Genomic DNA, 16,223 nt, shown 5'->3' with positions numbered 1-16,223 from the left:
CTCAATGACAGCTTTTACAACACAGCAACAGCCCTAATCAATGCAAACAGCTGACCTGATTGGATACCTCCCTGGACTTTTTAAGTTACTGTGTCGTGTTGTTTTCTGCGTCGTGCAGACGCAGGACAGTTTCCAATTTCTTTCTACTATTGTACTCGGTATGACCGTGCAATGATGATAGAGAGTTATCTGTTATCTTTCAGAGGTTGTCACCATGGCGTCCCTCAGGGCTCCATTCTTGGCCCACTTGTTTTCTCATTGTGCGTTTTGTTCCTCAGGTTCAAAATGCAATTTTTCATTCAAATATGACAAGCTGTATCACAACAACAAAAGTCTCACTAGATAGTCTGACTAGAACAAAATAATTTCCAGATAGACCTGCTCTATTACCTACCATGTTGAGACTTACCGCTCTGAAGAGTCTGATAATTCAAGTTAAAAGATACAAAAAGGCAAAATATGTATATATTTTACAAAATGGTCTCAGGAGGAGGTGCTGGCTGTCATATTGTGGTCTGGGATGTGGGGCCTCCCTCTACTGCAGATATGGAGGCGGTCTGCTTGCCTCCACTCAAGAGAGAAGGGTTACACTTCCTGGGTCCGGGTACGGGTTGCCCCTCTGGGGGCAGGGGTACCTGGACCTGGGATATAGAGTATGTTTGGGGAGTGTGAATGTGTGCACAGTGTCTATTTGTGTCTGTCTCCATGTGTCGGATGAGTGCCGAGTATTTGTTTGTGTATATGGGGGTGGGAATGCACCTTTGTGTCTGCGTGCGCCTGTTCGTCTGTGTCTATATGTCAGGTAGGGTCTCAGACTCCGCCTCTCTGGGAACATCTCAGGCTCTCCGAGGTTTGGAGGCCCATCTCCCCTCACCACACTCCCTGCTGGTGGCTGATGCCCTCAGACGTTGGTGTGTTGGTGGCTCTTGGTGTCTGGGGCTGGGTGCTCATGTATGTACCGACTCACTCCTGGTGGCCGATTGGCCAGGTGATCAAGGTGTTTTGTTTTTCTTTTTTTTTCCTTTCTCCCCATCTCTTCTATTTTTCTTTCTCTCCCTCTCTTTCTTTCATTCCTTCTCCCTGTCCTATCCCTCAGTCATGTCTGTCCCGTCTGTAACAACCGAAAATCAAATCAAATAAATACATAATTATAATAAAGGTCAATCAAATGGACCAATATGGCGAGGCCATGATGATCCACTTGGTAAAGTAAATCCACTTCGCATCTTTCTCGGCCCTCAGACAACAGTTTTGATGGTTAACGATCCAAACGGGAAAGGCAAAAAAAAAAAAGGTCTCAGTTATAACTAGAAGTGTAAACATCTCAGTAAACATTATAGATGTCCAAACTCGATATGTTCTTTGAGTCTACATTTTAGTTTATATTGGTTAAACGTATCTTTAAATAAATTTTACTTGACCTTCAGTAATAATAATAATAATAAAAAAGGATGATACAGCCTTTATTAATCCCACAGCTTGGAAAACAAGAAAATGCATTAAATTAATGTCTGTGATCTTGTTTATTTTTAAAAACAAGATTTTGAAATCAAGGGCCAAGAGCCTGTAGACTCTCATGTTAATGAAATTCTGCTGAGGGGATGAAAACAAATGACATCTGAGAAAAGGTCCTCAGGTAAACACAACAGATTAAAGAAAATGCTTCAGTCTGTAGCAGTCTGTTTGATTTCCTGATGTGAAATCAATAATTAATCCTAAAAAATTAAATAATTAGTTCAAAAGTTCAACATTGCTGCCTGAAACCTGAAATTCCTGTTTAATAGAGCGTCTCTGATGGGGGGAGGATCAGGTGAGCTGGAGGGAAGTGTTGGGCGTGTCGTTAGACAGGTGTCTGGCAGAGGTGTGTTTAATGCAGACAGAGAGGAGGAGGAGAGAGGAAGGTTATTTATGCCTCAGCAGGTCTGGAGGTTTGGATCTTACAGCGATGGCTTTCTACAAAGTGATGTGTTTGGCTGCTGGGCTGATGCTCCTGACCCAAGGTAAGAGCTCTCTGCACACACCTGCATCAGGAACGACTCAGAGGGTGAAAACACTCAGGAGCACAGCGCTTCACTGTAAAGTGGCACTGCTGCATAGTCATCACATTTATTGAAGAAAAAATGTGTGTCGGTTTATGGTGACGGCTGAAGCAGTGATGACAGGTTCCTTCATCATGGTTCAGGGCAGGAATTGAGCGACTTACTGTGATGGCAATACACCTCGCTATGAGTGCAAAACGAATGAATCCACAGAAGCAGAGTGAACCTAATGAACCACGTAGTGTTTATGGAGGGTGGCTAAACATATATTCAGCTGTAGAAACATCAGGCGCTTGTGCTGAGCTGAATGTTTGAACTACAAACACACTGATGGTGATGGTGATCTCACACACAGGTACTGCCTACGTATAACCAGTGGACTCCTTTAACATCTCGTCAGGAACTGCAGTAATACTGCAGTAGTATTAGTATTACAACGTGCAGCGTGTGTACAGTATTTCTCTGTGTGGTTTCTGTCTGAGAGATAAACATCATCAGTGTTTTCATCCTGCTGAGTCACACAGTAACCAACTCCCCAACTCCCCCCCCAACCCACACACACACACACACACACACACACACACACACACACACAGAAACTCTGTATGTTAATGATCTTCAGAACAGGTGGTAAAACCAGTCTGCTGTAAGAGCGAGCTGATCTGGACCAACAACATTATGAGATGAATAAATTTTGCATTGATTTTAAAATTCTTTTACTCACTTATAAAATCTTAAATAACACTGCACCTTGCTATCTAAAGAACTTCTCTATGTGTTTAATCCTAAAAAAGCACTAAGATCTTCAAACCAGATGCTCTTAATGCAACCTAAGTCTAGGCTGATCATGCCTTTGCTATTACAGCACCTAGACTGTGGAACAATCTCCCTATTGCCATTCACACTTCTTAGTCTATGAAGCCTTTAAATCTTGCTTGAATGAATCTTTTTACCCTGGCGCTGTCTTAACTTAGTTTGACTATCATTTGGCTGGCTTCTAACTTTGTCTTGTCTTGTGTTGCTGTTTGGTCGATTTGTCTTATTTTATTTATTTCCTAATTTGTGAAGCACTTTGATTGACATTGTTGTTTTTAAATATGCCATATAAATACATTTTGATTTGATTTGATAATCAGCTAATGCAAGCTAGCTGTATGGGAGCATCACTGACACCTGATAATTAGTGCTCAGTAACACCCAGTTAAAATCCTAGAATTTCACCTAAACTGGAGATCAGCCTTCTTGGACAGTTTGTTCGTACAGCAGCCATATTATTGGTTAGATGATGTCATTAAAAACAGTCCAGAGGTCCTGCTCAGGGACTCCAGTTAGCTGAGGTGAGGCCTAGCAGAGAGCTAGTAGCTACAGCCGCCTGTGTCGCCATCCACCTTTCAGCCAAAGAGACCACGCCCCTAATAACGTAAACTTATTAGTACAGTTTAAATAGGTGAGTTATAAAAACAGGTGTTTTGAAGGAGCAAACTATGGGGACTGACTCACGGCTGCCTCTACTGGACAACAGAGGAACTGCAGGGGTTGGCTTCATTTCTCAGAGGCTTGTTTATAACTAACCACAGACAGTCAATTTTCCACTATTATTACAGACAGTGAACTAATCACAGACAGATAAATGAAGATTTTTAGTTTTAAAATGGTTTGTTTTCTGTGTTTCAGAGTCTGAGTCACAGCTGGATGGTAAGAAAAAGCTTCTTTGTGTAATGATTTAGTTTTATGTGTAATAAATCTTTAGTTTCATATGAATATTAGTTTGTGAGTGAACTGTAGACTCCCAGGATCACTGTGTCCTCACTCAGCAGTTTGTAGTGCTGAGAGTTTACAGCTCCTACAGTAATGCTCACTCTGTGTTTTAATGTCGGTCTTCAGTTTGTGGTAAGGCGTCTCTGAACACCAGGATTGTAGGAGGACAGGTGGCCCCTGTTGGCAGCTGGCCCTGGCAGGTCAGTCTGCAAAGATCTGGGTCCCACTTCTGTGGAGGATCCCTCATTAACAGTCAGTGGGTGCTGACTGCTGCTCACTGCTTTGAAACGTGAGTAATGAGGCTGAAGCTGCACTCTAAAGATGATTTAAAGACGCTGTGAAGTCAAACTTTATATATGTTTTCTCGTCTATAACAATTGTAACAACTGTGCACTGTTCGTGTCGCTCCTGATGATCTCAGCAGTACTCCAACCGGTCTGACTGTGAATCTGGGCCTTCAGAGTCTACAGGGATCTAACCCCAATGCAGCGTCTTGGACAGTAACACAGATCATCAAACATCCAAACTACAACTCTGGTACCAACGACAACGACGTCTGCCTCCTGCAGCTCTCCTCACCGGTGACTTTCAACAACTACATTTCTCCCGTCTGCCTGGCAGCTTCAGACAGCATCTTCTACAGCGGTGTTAACAGCTGGGTCACCGGCTGGGGTGATATAGGAAGTGGAGGTGGGTCATAAAGACACCTGATCGTTTTTAGAGAAATGATGACAATAATACAGGGAACAAGTTTGCTATCTCAGAAATATTTAGAGCAATAAGATGTTTCCATGAGGTTAAATCTGTGCAGAGTTCAAAACCAGAAAGAATAATTATGTGAATTAAACAGTCTGGAAGTGCTGGACCTGCAGCAAACATGCTGTCTGCACGTTGATGTCAGGTCAAAATGATCCTTGGTTAAAAGAAAGTATATTTTCTGTGTATCTGACACTGCCCCCAGGTGGTGTTAGACAGTTACTACATGATGACGACCATCTACTGTCTGTGTGTCAAGTTTATTTCTGTATCACGTTTAAAAACAGCAGCTGTTGTGCTTCATCTAAAATACTCAAATAACATAAAACAGGACAAGATGACAGAGCGGCATCAAAGTCATGTGACTGTGTTCTGCAGAGAGCTCCAACCCCAGCGGACAAACATGTTTCCCCATCTTTGTTTGCACACATGACTACACTTTGTTTTTAAGTTTGGTGGAGCCGCCCTTTTGTTTGAAGGTTAATCAGTCACATGTTATTTATTACAAACTGATATATTTATTTTACCCCGTTCAGTGTCCCTTCCTTCTCCACAAAACCTGATGGAGGTGGAGGTTCCTGTTGTGGGAAACAGGCAGTGTAACTGTAACCATGGAGTGGGATCAATCACTGACAACATGATCTGTGCCGGGTTAAGTGCAGGAGGAAAGGACTCCTGTCAGGTGATTGTTGTTACCTGTGTTTGGCACATTTTCACCTTCTACAGTTTCTTCTCCTCAGCTAACAGTAAATGTTTCTGCTCTCAAAGGGGGATTCAGGAGGTCCAATGGTGATCAAGCAGAGCGGTCGCTGGATTCAGGCGGGAGTCGTCAGTTTTGGGAAAGGTTGCGCCTTGCCTAATTTTCCAGGAGTCTACGCCAGAGTATCCCAGTACCAGACCTGGATCAACAGCCAGATCTCCTCCAACCAGCCGGGCTTCATGACGTTCACGTCCACTGGGACCAACAGTGACCTCAGTGTCACCTGCACAGGACTGCCACCAGTGCCAACCACCACACCTACTAACACCACCACACCTTCAACCACCACACCTTCAACCACCCCAACTACTCCTATAACCACTACAACTTCCACCACCACAACCACCTCCTCTGCAAAAGCCACCACCCCTACCACCACCATCACTACCACCACAACCACCACCCCTACCACCACCACCACAACCACCACCCCTACCACCACCCCTACCACCACTACCACCACAACCACCACACCTACAACCACATTGCCTCCAACCACTCCCCAATGTGAGTTTCCATCACATTAACACTTTGTTTCCTCTAAACTTTTAGATAATACAGCTGCTGCTCTCTGACACTTTCTGAATTCTTCACTACCTGAACTTGAAGTGATGGTTTTGTGTGATCCAAGTTTTTCCTGCCTCTTTCTGTCTCTCCCTGGTTCTTCTCCTCAGCCGTGGTCTGTGGACAAGCTCCAAGAACTTCTGGGATTGTGGGAGGAACCTCAGATGCGACAGCCGGCTCATGGCCGTGGATGGCGAGCTTACAGAAGAATGGAAGTCACGTGTGCGGTGGGACTCTGGTGGCCTTGGACTCAGTGCTGAGCCACGCCAAGTGTTTCTCAAGGTGAGTTGCAGCTGAAGTTGAAGTTTGCACAGACGATAATTCAGTTCGATGGGTGAGTTAGTCAGTATGTTACCCTCTGATTAGTAAATTCTCTTTCTGATGTTAAACTGAGCAATTTTTAAGAGTTTTGAGTTCAGACATCAAGAGAAAGGGTGAATCTGACAGAAGAACTAACACACTCATTGGTGACTGAGCTTCAACAGGGAGATCAGTTTGAGAACAGAAAAAACCCCTCAGCACATGAGTCAACACATCTCACAACATAGAAGACAAAAGCTTCGAAGGGGGTGGGTGGTAGTGTAGGTATGTGTCAGTGTACATGTGTGTGTTTGTGTTCAGCTGAGAGAAAGTGTCCTTTCACCCGGTTAGGCAAAAGTCAACAATCTTCGGTCAACGTGGGTGGCCTTGAATGAGAGAGGAGAGTCACAACCAGAGATGGGCAGTAACGCATTACTTGTAACGCGTTACTGTAATCCGATTACTTTTTTCAAGTAACGAGTAAAGTAAGGGATTACTATTGCAAAAATGGTAATTAGATTACCGTTACTTTCCCGTAGGAACGCTGCGTTACTGCGTTACTAAAACCGTGATTTTTGCGAGAATGTCTCACGACAGTGACGTAAGCGAGTGCGACGTTCGTGACAACAGCTGTGTGCAGATCAACAATGGATCATATATCGATTGTGGGAGAGAGTATGAGCGTGCAGCGTTTAAAGCGTGGAAGTACTGACCTTACTTTGAGTTTGATTCCATAAAAAGTGACAAAAACATTAGTGTCCATCGTGCGTGGGAAGAAAACTTCTTTTTACAGCGAAAAAACCCCTAAACTTCCAACAAGCACAGAGTAGCTACGACGTAATGGGAAACTCACAGAGAAACTCGCGGATTCTTCCACTGACCGCGGCACACCTGCACCACTGTAAACCTCCGCCTACCCCACTCCTGCTTTACAGGTGAAAATAGAGCAACAGGACCGCTGAGTCTGTGACTTTATTTATTTTCTGCTGTGTTTTACTTGCATCTATTTGAAAGACTGAGTGAAAACACAAAAAATATTTTATTTTATGAGCTGGAATGTGCAGAAAATAGGTTTAAATGTTAAACTAATTTCTTCCAGGCAGAGAATGTTGCATATAATTAAATGTTTGCTTGATGCATAAAGTTAAAAGATTAAAACTAATAAAACAAGTTTTTAAAAAAAAGAGACTTTTCCATTTGATTACATTTTGTATGATGGATTATGCAGAAAAAGTAGAATTGGGCTGAAAGATCTATCGCTTTATCACCTCTTCAGTAAATCGTGTTTTTAAAAAGTAACTAAGTAACTAAGTAATTAATTACTTTTGAAAATAAGTAATTAATTTTCTGGGATGCGGGGGGGGGGGGGCATGAGATGAAGATGGTTGTTTTGGTTGGTGTGAACAAACTGCTTCCAGTTTTACAGTAGGTCTAATGTCCATCACTGGTCACCAGGTCTCTCAATTCCCGTTGTTCTTCTTCAAGATCTTATCAATATTGCGTAGTACTCACAGCCCTGCCATTATCTATCATGTCAGCCAGCCTTGTGGGATTTTGAACAAACCCTGCTTCTTGTTCTTTGATAAGCCGGTCCGAGCCAGCCCCAATCAGCCAGAACTCTGTGGGCATAGAATAGAATAGAATAGGATAGAATAGAATAGGATAGAATAGAATAGTCCTTTAATTGTCCCACAAGGGGAAACTTGGATGTAACAGCAGCAAGAAAGACACATATACAAACAAAGAGTACACAGGACAGAAACACTTTTTTCTTTTACATATTTATATCAAGGACAATGGTTACCAAAAACAGAGTACTGTTTAGAGGTAATTATTAAATCATACAGATAAGAGGCAAACCCAGGCTGTAGAGTGAATCAGTTGATAAAATACTGCAGTTACAGCGCTGATGTAAACATCTGTGTTTGTTGGGAGCAGCTCTGATTGTGCAGTCTGATGAGTTTATCCAGCCTCTTCCTCTCAGCTGCCGATAAACTGCTGCTCCAACATACCACACTGTAAAAAATGACAGATGCACCTTAGAACACACATGCATCAACACTACAATGAGCGGGTGGAGGGAGGTTTGGAGTCTTCTCTCACCCCCATTCTCTGCGGCCTACTGGAGCGGGGGGGCTAGGAGGAGTGGGCCGTCCGACTGCGGTCTGGAGTGTGGGGCCTCCCTGCTGCTGCGGAGTCGGGGCGGTCTGCCTCTCCCCACCGCAGGGAAAAGGGTAACACCACCTGGGTCTGGGTGCAGTTCCCCCCTCCAGGGGCAAGGGTACCTAGACCCGGTTCGTAGAGTACGCTTGGGGAGTGTGATCGTGTGTACAGCGTCCCTTTATGTCTGTCTCCACGTCGGTTGAGTGTGAAGTACATATGAGAGCATGAGGGTGGGAATGGATGTTTGTGTCTGTGTGTGCCTGTATGTCTGTGTCTATATGTCAGGTTGGGTATCAGACGCCACCTCTCTGGGGACATCTCAGGCCCTCCAAGGTTTGGAGGCCTATCTCCACCCACCACCACTTCCCCTGCCAGTGGCGGACTCCCTCAGGTATCGGTGCGTTGGTGGTTCTTTGTATCTGGGGGTGGGCGTCCGGGTACACACCGGCTCACTCCTTGGCGGCCGCTTATTGGGGCTCGCTCGGGCCCCTTCGGGGGTGGGGTGCCCCCGGCCTCTCGGCCTGGGGCTCGGTCACTCAGGCACAGCTGGCTGCCGGCGGAGCTCACGGGCGCGTCACTGCAACTCCCCCTGGCTTCTGCTCCGCGGCTGCTGAGTGAGCCCTCATCTGGGACTCTCCTCAGCTCTTTCTGGGACAGTGGCGCAGCTGCCCCTCTGTTGGTCTTCCTTGGTCTCTTGTGTTCTGAGGGCCTCTGGATGTCTGGAGTTTTGATCTCCTCCATACCTGCTTGATACCATAGAGGACAGGGCTGTGGCCCCCCCACACTCTCTAGCAGATCATTACATGGAGAAACCTTTGGAATGCAAGCATGCTGATCCACACAGGTATGCACACATGGGTATTCACAGATGCGGACTACAGCTTTCTTGGCTGCTGCCTCAAAGCACACTGTGCGCTGTCTATCTTGCGTGCTGCACAATATCGTTTATTATTTAGTAACTATTGATATCTATGACTAGCTAGTTTATTGTGATGGTGCTTTTTTTTTTTTTTTATTATTATGTTGCTCTTTGTTGTTTGCTGTCTCCTCTGTTTTTTTTGTTTTTCTTTCTCTCCATACAGGTGACCCAGGAGTTTTTTTTTGTTTTTTTTTCTCTCTTCCCCCCCTTCTCACCGTCTCTTCTCCCCTTTGGTTTTCTTTCTTCCTCTCCCCCTCTTTCTTTCATTCTTTCCCCCTGTCCTATTAAAAAAAAAAAAAAAAAAAAAAAAGGATGACAAAGGATGAACTGAAGCTCCGCCATCACGTGATGTCACATGCTGCTGTTTCTGATGTCACTTCCAAAAAAAAAAAAAAAAAAAAAATGACAGATGCCACCAGAGTCATAGAAGGTCTTTAAAAGCGCTCCCTGTGCTCCAAATGACCTCAGCCGCCTCAGCAGGTAGCGTCTGCTCTGACCCTTCCTGTACAGAGCATCAGTGTTGTGGCTCCAGTCCAGTTTATTACTCAGGTGAACACCCAGGTACCTATGAGAGTCCACTATCTCAATGTCCACTCCCTGGATGTTCACCGGTGTCAGTGTGGTGGGTCTGCGTCTCCGAAAATCAAGGGTGTAGATTTGGTTTTGGCATTGGTGGGGACGGATGATTCAACCACCAAACCCCGCCCTGTTTCTTTTTTGTCCTTTTTGTTTTTGCTTCTTGATAAAAGGAGAAATATACTTGCCTACATATGCTATTCTACATGCTTTTAAACCATTTAAAATTACAATTCATAGTTTTATATGTGAATTATATAATGTTAAATTACTATTAAACAAATGACTAAGTATTTTAGACTTTAGGTTACTTCAACCATATTCCATACAAATCAGGTATCATACAAAAATAAAAACAGCTTCAAATACAGTCATGACAATAAAAGAATATGACTTTAAGGATTTAACAACATTACCTCAGTTATAGTACACCAACATGTCTTATACATTAGCAGTAAGGGAACACTGAATGACCTGGTGGGCTTTGTCAATAAAACTACTCATCTAAGATGACCACAAAGTAACAGATCTCTCAGCAAAATTATGCAACATTTTAGGCACTGTTGCCCCGATCAACTCAGTGAGCTGGATTTTTTTTATTCTAAACATGAACTACTGTTACAGCAACAGACATGGACACAACAACTCAATGTTCACTATGTGAAGCAGCCAAACACAGGCCTGCTCCTCTCGTTAACTGAGATAAACTGCTGGCATATTGGTTTTACATCTATACTGTCCAGCCTCTCCTGGTGTACATGGTACAGCCTCTGTAAACTAATATCCTGGCTGCTCGAGGCTGCAGTTTTCTCTGACAGTTTCAATCAAAATTAGAAATGCTGCTCGAGGCTGAGATAACCAATAGTGCTGCCTGTTGTGCAGTTAGTTTCCAAAACACGTTATTCATGGTTACATACACTTTTATACTGATGTAAGATAAGATAAGATAAGATAGAACTTTATTAATCCCTCGGGTGGGTTCCTCTGGGAAATTCGATTTCCAAAAAAGCACAGCACCGACAGAAGTTACAGAGTTATACACACACACATATATATAAATACAGAGACAATATAAATAAAATATATGAAGGGGATAAATAGAATAAATAGGAATAAAAATAAAAATACAAGTGAATTGCACATTTCAAGTATTGAGTCTATTGCACTGTTGACTATTTACAAAAGTATTGCACAAGGTATTGCACAGTGAGGTGAAGAGGCACTACAGCTTAGTTGTTCCCCCCTCCTTTGTCCTCCTGTTTCCCCTCCCTCTCCCCTCCAGGGAGGAGTTAAACAGTTTGATGGCGTGTGGGACAAAGGAGTTTTTAAGTCTGTTAGTTCTTGTCTTTGGGAGAAGCAACCTGTCACTGAACAGACTCTTCTGGTTGTTAATGGCCGTGTGCAGAGGATGGCCAGCATTGTCCATAATGTCCATCAGTTTCTTTAATGTCCTTTTCTCTGCCACTGTCACCATGTGGGCCAATGCCTAGCATAGCCTGTAACGTTATTATGACGGACACATTTTATGAGTGAACTTGGCTTTAAGTGACTTACAGGTTTCTTTGAAAAACACTTTCTTATATCCAGCTTCTTCCTTTTTGCTGCCGTCCTCCTCCTCGCAGCGCAGGTTTGCCGCTGCTAAAACTAAACAGAGCTCCCTGAAAGGCTCAGCCAATCACATTGGCCATATTTGTCACATGACGTAGGACTCCAGTAGAGAATGTAATTTCACTCTTTCTGCACCGCTGGGTGAATGAGACGCTGACAGATCTTTTTTTTTTCTTTCTATCGGGTTTGATTTCTTTACTCGAAGAGATCAAATTATTGGTGGGGACAATTCAATAATCGCTGGATATTGGTGGGGACATGTCCCTTCCGTCCATGCCAAATCTACGCCCTTGCCGGAAATCCACCACCAACTCCTTGGTTTTCCTGGTGTTGATCAGCAGGTGGTTCTGCTGACATCAGTCCACAAAGTCCAGAGTCCACTGTCTGCACTCTGAGTCGTCCTCACCTGTGATGAGGCGACTATGGCAGAGTCGTCAGAGAACTTCTGTAGGTGGCAGCGTGGGGAGTTGATGGAGAAGTCTGCAGTACGGGGGCCCCACAGGGAACTGTGCTGGCACAGTTCCCTGTGGGGCCCCCGTACTGCAGACCAGCGTATCAGAGACACAGCCCTGTGTCCTCACCAGTGTTGGTCAAGTTACTTGAAAAAAGTAACCAGTAACTAATTACTGATTACTTCCCCAAAAAAGTAATCCCGTTACTTTACTGATTACTTATTTTCAAAAGTAATTAACTCATTCACTGCCATTGACGTCTATAGACGTCAATTACGTTTTTCAATGGGAGGGGCTATAATACAACCTTGTCACAAACCAAGAAATATTAGTGTCAAAGGCACTTTTCTGCTTGAAATGTATTTTTCACAAAAAGCTCGTTTTCTCCCTTTTTTTGGTCAAAACAGGCATTTTTGGTGGAACCCACCTCTCTTCTACAGCTGATTACTAAAGAATGGAAAATGGTAGAAACAAGCTTTTTTTTTTGGATGAAAGAAGAGAGTCTGTTCTTCATTTTGGTAGGTTCAGCGTTTATATGATCATAACACACAGTTTTCTGTGGCTCTTCAAAAATGAGTAAAAATGCTCAAAAACCCTGGCAGTGGGGAGTTACCTGATTTGAAAATGGCTGGCAGTGAATGAGTTAATTACTTAGTTACTTAGTTACTTTTTAAAAACACGATTTACAACCTGAAGAGGTGATAAAGCGATAGATCTTTCAGCCCAATTCTACTTTTTCTGCATAATCCATCATACAAAATGTAATCAAATGGAAAAGTCTCTTTTTAAAACTTGTTTTATTAGTTTTAATCTTTTAACTTTATGCATCAAGCAAAAATGTAATTATCTGCAACATTCTCTGACTGGAAGAAATTAGTTTAACATTGAAACCTATTTTCTGCACATTCCAGAACATAAAATAAAATATTTTGTGTGTTTACACTCAGTCTTTCAAATAGATGCAAGTAAAACACAGCAGAAAATAAATAAAGTCAAAGACTCAGCGGTCCTGTTGCTCTATTTTCACCTGTAAAGCAGGAGTAGGGTAGGCGGAGGTTTACCCTGGTGCAGGTGTGCCGCGGTCAGTGGAAGAATCCGCGAGTTTCTCTGTGAGTTTCCCATTACGTCGTAGCTACTCGGTGCTTGTTGGAAGTTTAGGGGTTTTTTTCGCTGTAAAAAGAAGTTTTCTTCCCACGCACAGCGGACACTAATGTTTTTGTCACTTTTTATGGAATCAAACTCAAAGTAAGGTCAGTACTTCCACGCTTTAAACGCTGCACGCTCATACTCTCTCTGCACTCGATATGTGATCCACTGTTGATCTGCACACAGCTGTTGTCACGAACGTCGCACTCGCTTACGTCACTGTCATGAGACATTCTCGCAAAAAATCACGGTTTTAGTAACGCAGTAACGCAGCGTTCCTACGGGAAAGTAACGGTAATCTAATTACTGTTTTTGCAATAGTAATCCCTTACTTTACTCGTTACTTGAAAAAAGTAATCAGATTACAGTCAAGCGTTACAAGTAATGCGTTACTGCCCATCTCTGGTCCAAACATACTGTGGGCGTCCTGTGAGGTAGTCCAGTATCCACTGGGTTACTGATGTTGTCCTGTTGCAGCTGCTCCTCCATCTTCCTCCTGTATTTTTCCTTCCCTTGCCTTATCTTTCATTTCAGCTTCTTCTGGACAGCGCTCACTTCCAGATCTAAAGACTCTCTTCTTCTCCTTGGGGGAGCCTTAATTTCAGGATTCATCCATGGCTTGTTGTTAGAAAAACACCGTACCTTTATGATGGGTACGGTGTTGTCCACACAGAAGTTCATGTAATCCGTAATGCAGTCTGTGATGCTGACGCTCCCACTCAAGATGCTCCCACTCAAGAAAGCCATGACCTGCTGTTATTTCTTAGCTAGTACGGGAGGACTGTCGGCTAAAGCTGGCTCAGATGAAGTGCTCAGCCTCTCTCTTCCATAGGCATCAGTCTATTGGTTATGTTTAATAAAGTGTCTCAAATTTAGGTGAACTTCTTGTGTGGACTCTTTCCTTGTCACTTCCTATGAGACAGTTCATGACATCATTTAACTTCCGTTGTATTTTGTGCTGTAGCAGGTTTTCAATTGGCTAGTTCTTTCTTCAGTTGAAGTCTGTTTGACCTCTCAGGGCCGTTGTAGCTTCACCTCTTTAATTAGAACCAGGCCTGAATGTCACCAGGATCAAGTCTGTAAAACTTGGGTCCCATGAAGTTGAGTGTAAAGGTGTAGATTTTGTTTGAAGCTGATGAAGTTTATGTTTGTGTGCTTCGTTCCTCCCACAGCTCCCCTGTAGCGTCCGAGTGGACTGTCGTGTTGGGGCGTCTGAAGCTAAATGGATCCAACCCCTTTGAGGTGACGCTGAATGTGACAAATATCACTCTGAGCAACACGACCGGGACCAACATAGCCATCCTCCGTCTATCTGCCCAGCCCACCCTGACCGACTACATCCAGCCCATCTGCTTGGACAACGGGAGAACCTTCGCCGAGGGCTTGGCGTGCTGGGCGGCCGGTTGGAGTCCTGGAAGAGGAGGAGGTGAGTCAGCAACATGAAGGCTGACAGAGTTCTGCCCAGACTCTGCACCAGTCCATCTCTCAGATTACACATGTGGACCACTGCACTTACAGTTTCTTTAGTCAAACATCAGGATTTTCTTATCTTTCATGATGTTAGCTGAGGAAGTTATGCAGCAGTTTCAGACCTCGGTGGTAAACTGTGGGAACTCATCATCGAGTGAGAGCATCTGTACAGACGTGTTTGCACTGCAGCAGGTAAATGACTGGATTCTTCTTCTTATAACACTGTCTGCTGACATGTTGTTTATTCTGGATCTTGGATTTAGCTGCTTAAAAGTAAATATAATAATCATAGTCCAAACTTTCTGGTAACAAAGGTGTATTAAACTCTTCCTTTGAGTCGCAGGAAAATATAACATATAACATTAAAATAATAACTGACCCTTTCCGTCTGTTCAGGGTGATTCTGGCGGCCCACTGATGTGTAAGCAGGGCGGCTCTTGGTTCCAGGCAGTCGTGTTAACACCTCCAAGCTCCTCTGCCAGGAGGAGACGAAGCTCAGTCATGACCTTCACCAGAGTGAGCACCTTTGACTCCTTCCTGACGAAGACGCTGGGGACACTCTTGTCTCCACCCTCCACGACCACCACCACCAACCCCACCAGCGCCTCCAACACCACCACCAACACCACCACAACTACCTCACGCCCCGTATCACAAAGCAGCGGGGGTCGTCCTGCTCACTCCTTCATCTTTGTCTTCTTCCATCTCGTCAGCCTCACCGTTTGTCTCCAGCTCTTCCTGTAGAGAGTTTGACTTGATCGACATGTAATGGACACAAATGAATGTGAACAAGCTTTGACTCTAAGACTTTACAGGCTTAAAGCTCTGCCTGCTAATCTTTGACTTGATTCTGAACTGATTATCTACAAAGAGCTCAGTGGTGACGTTTGGGCGAGTTTACTGTCGGCTAACGGCGCCTTAGGTGCTCCACTTCCAAGAAAAGGAAGCTGGTTGTACAATGTGTGGCTTGAGCTCTGACTGACAGGGGCTTTGAGCTGGACTCTGGTTTAAGGGTGTAAAAATGAAGAAGTTCTTTAAACTTGCACTGAACATTAAACGGTAGCTCAAATGTTTAGAAGTTCATGTTTTCTTAAGCTAAACAGATCATTAGTGTGTCTGCATCACTGTTACTGTTTCATATATATCTCTAGATTTTAATTAATGCAACAATGAAAGATGTGAAATCTGCATATTTTATAATTTATTTAATTTTTTTATTATCAGATACTGATCATTGTACCTGATCATCATTGTGAACTCTGTTTTCAGGACAGAATAGATTACTTGTAACCTTACAGTCACAAACATATTGATGATTACAGACAGAACTGAAGTTATTCTTGCAGTCTTTGGTTACGTCCACACGTACACGGGTATTTTTGGAAACGGAGATTTTCCGTTTTCGTTTTAAAAAATAGTCCCGTCCACACGTAAACGCAGAAGTGAAGGAAAACGCTGCTAGGAACATGCCAAAGCAACAGGTGGCGATATATTCCTAACCGTGTAGAAATGTTGGCCAATCAGAAGTCTAGAAGCCTCAGTGGGAAAAAGTAAACAAAGCTGGGGCATAGAAGCAGAACCGAGTCTTATGTGTGGAGGGACAGTAACTGTGTGTATATGTAAGCATTTAAACACTGCAGAGAGTACAAGTAACAGTATTTTGTCATTTCACCGAAACAATAACGTGGCGCACAGTGTGACGTCAAAAAAGG

The 16,223-nt window shown here is 43.6% G+C and overlaps 1 protein-coding gene across 1 annotated transcript; it reads left to right on the top strand.

Annotated features, from left to right (window-relative positions):
• Nucleotides 1–1,550: 1,550 nt before the first annotated feature.
• On the top strand, nucleotides 1,551–15,580 carry LOC113020191 (transmembrane protease serine 9-like). Its single transcript, XM_026163951.1, has 10 exons — nucleotides 1,551–2,000; nucleotides 3,714–3,734; nucleotides 3,924–4,086; nucleotides 4,219–4,487; nucleotides 5,090–5,235; nucleotides 5,322–5,625; nucleotides 5,988–6,159; nucleotides 14,214–14,467; nucleotides 14,606–14,703; nucleotides 14,908–15,580. Exons 1-10 carry the CDS (start codon nucleotides 1,871–1,873, stop codon nucleotides 15,253–15,255), a joined length of 1,905 nt encoding a protein of 634 aa, XP_026019736.1. The 5' UTR covers nucleotides 1,551–1,870; the 3' UTR covers nucleotides 15,256–15,580.
• The last annotated feature ends 643 nt before the right edge of the window (nucleotides 15,581–16,223 follow it).

The sequence above is a fragment of the Astatotilapia calliptera genome, chromosome 4 (assembly GCF_900246225.1).
Source record: "Astatotilapia calliptera chromosome 4, fAstCal1.2, whole genome shotgun sequence".
Taxonomy (NCBI): Eukaryota; Metazoa; Chordata; class Actinopteri; order Cichliformes; family Cichlidae; genus Astatotilapia; species Astatotilapia calliptera.
This window is presented reverse-complemented; position numbering and strand designations above follow the sequence as displayed.

Excerpts from the sequence above, each read along its gene's own strand:
- LOC113020191 (XM_026163951.1), top strand. The coding sequence starts at position 1,871 with ATGCAGACAGAGAGGAGGAGGAGAGAGGAAGGTTATTTATGCCTCAGC. Across the intron at positions 2,001-3,713 it reads GCTGATGCTCCTGACCCAAG|AGTCTGAGTCACAGCTGGAT; the intron begins GTAAGAGCTCTC and ends TCTGTGTTTCAG. Across the intron at positions 14,704-14,907 it reads ACGTGTTTGCACTGCAGCAG|GGTGATTCTGGCGGCCCACT; the intron begins GTAAATGACTGG and ends CCGTCTGTTCAG.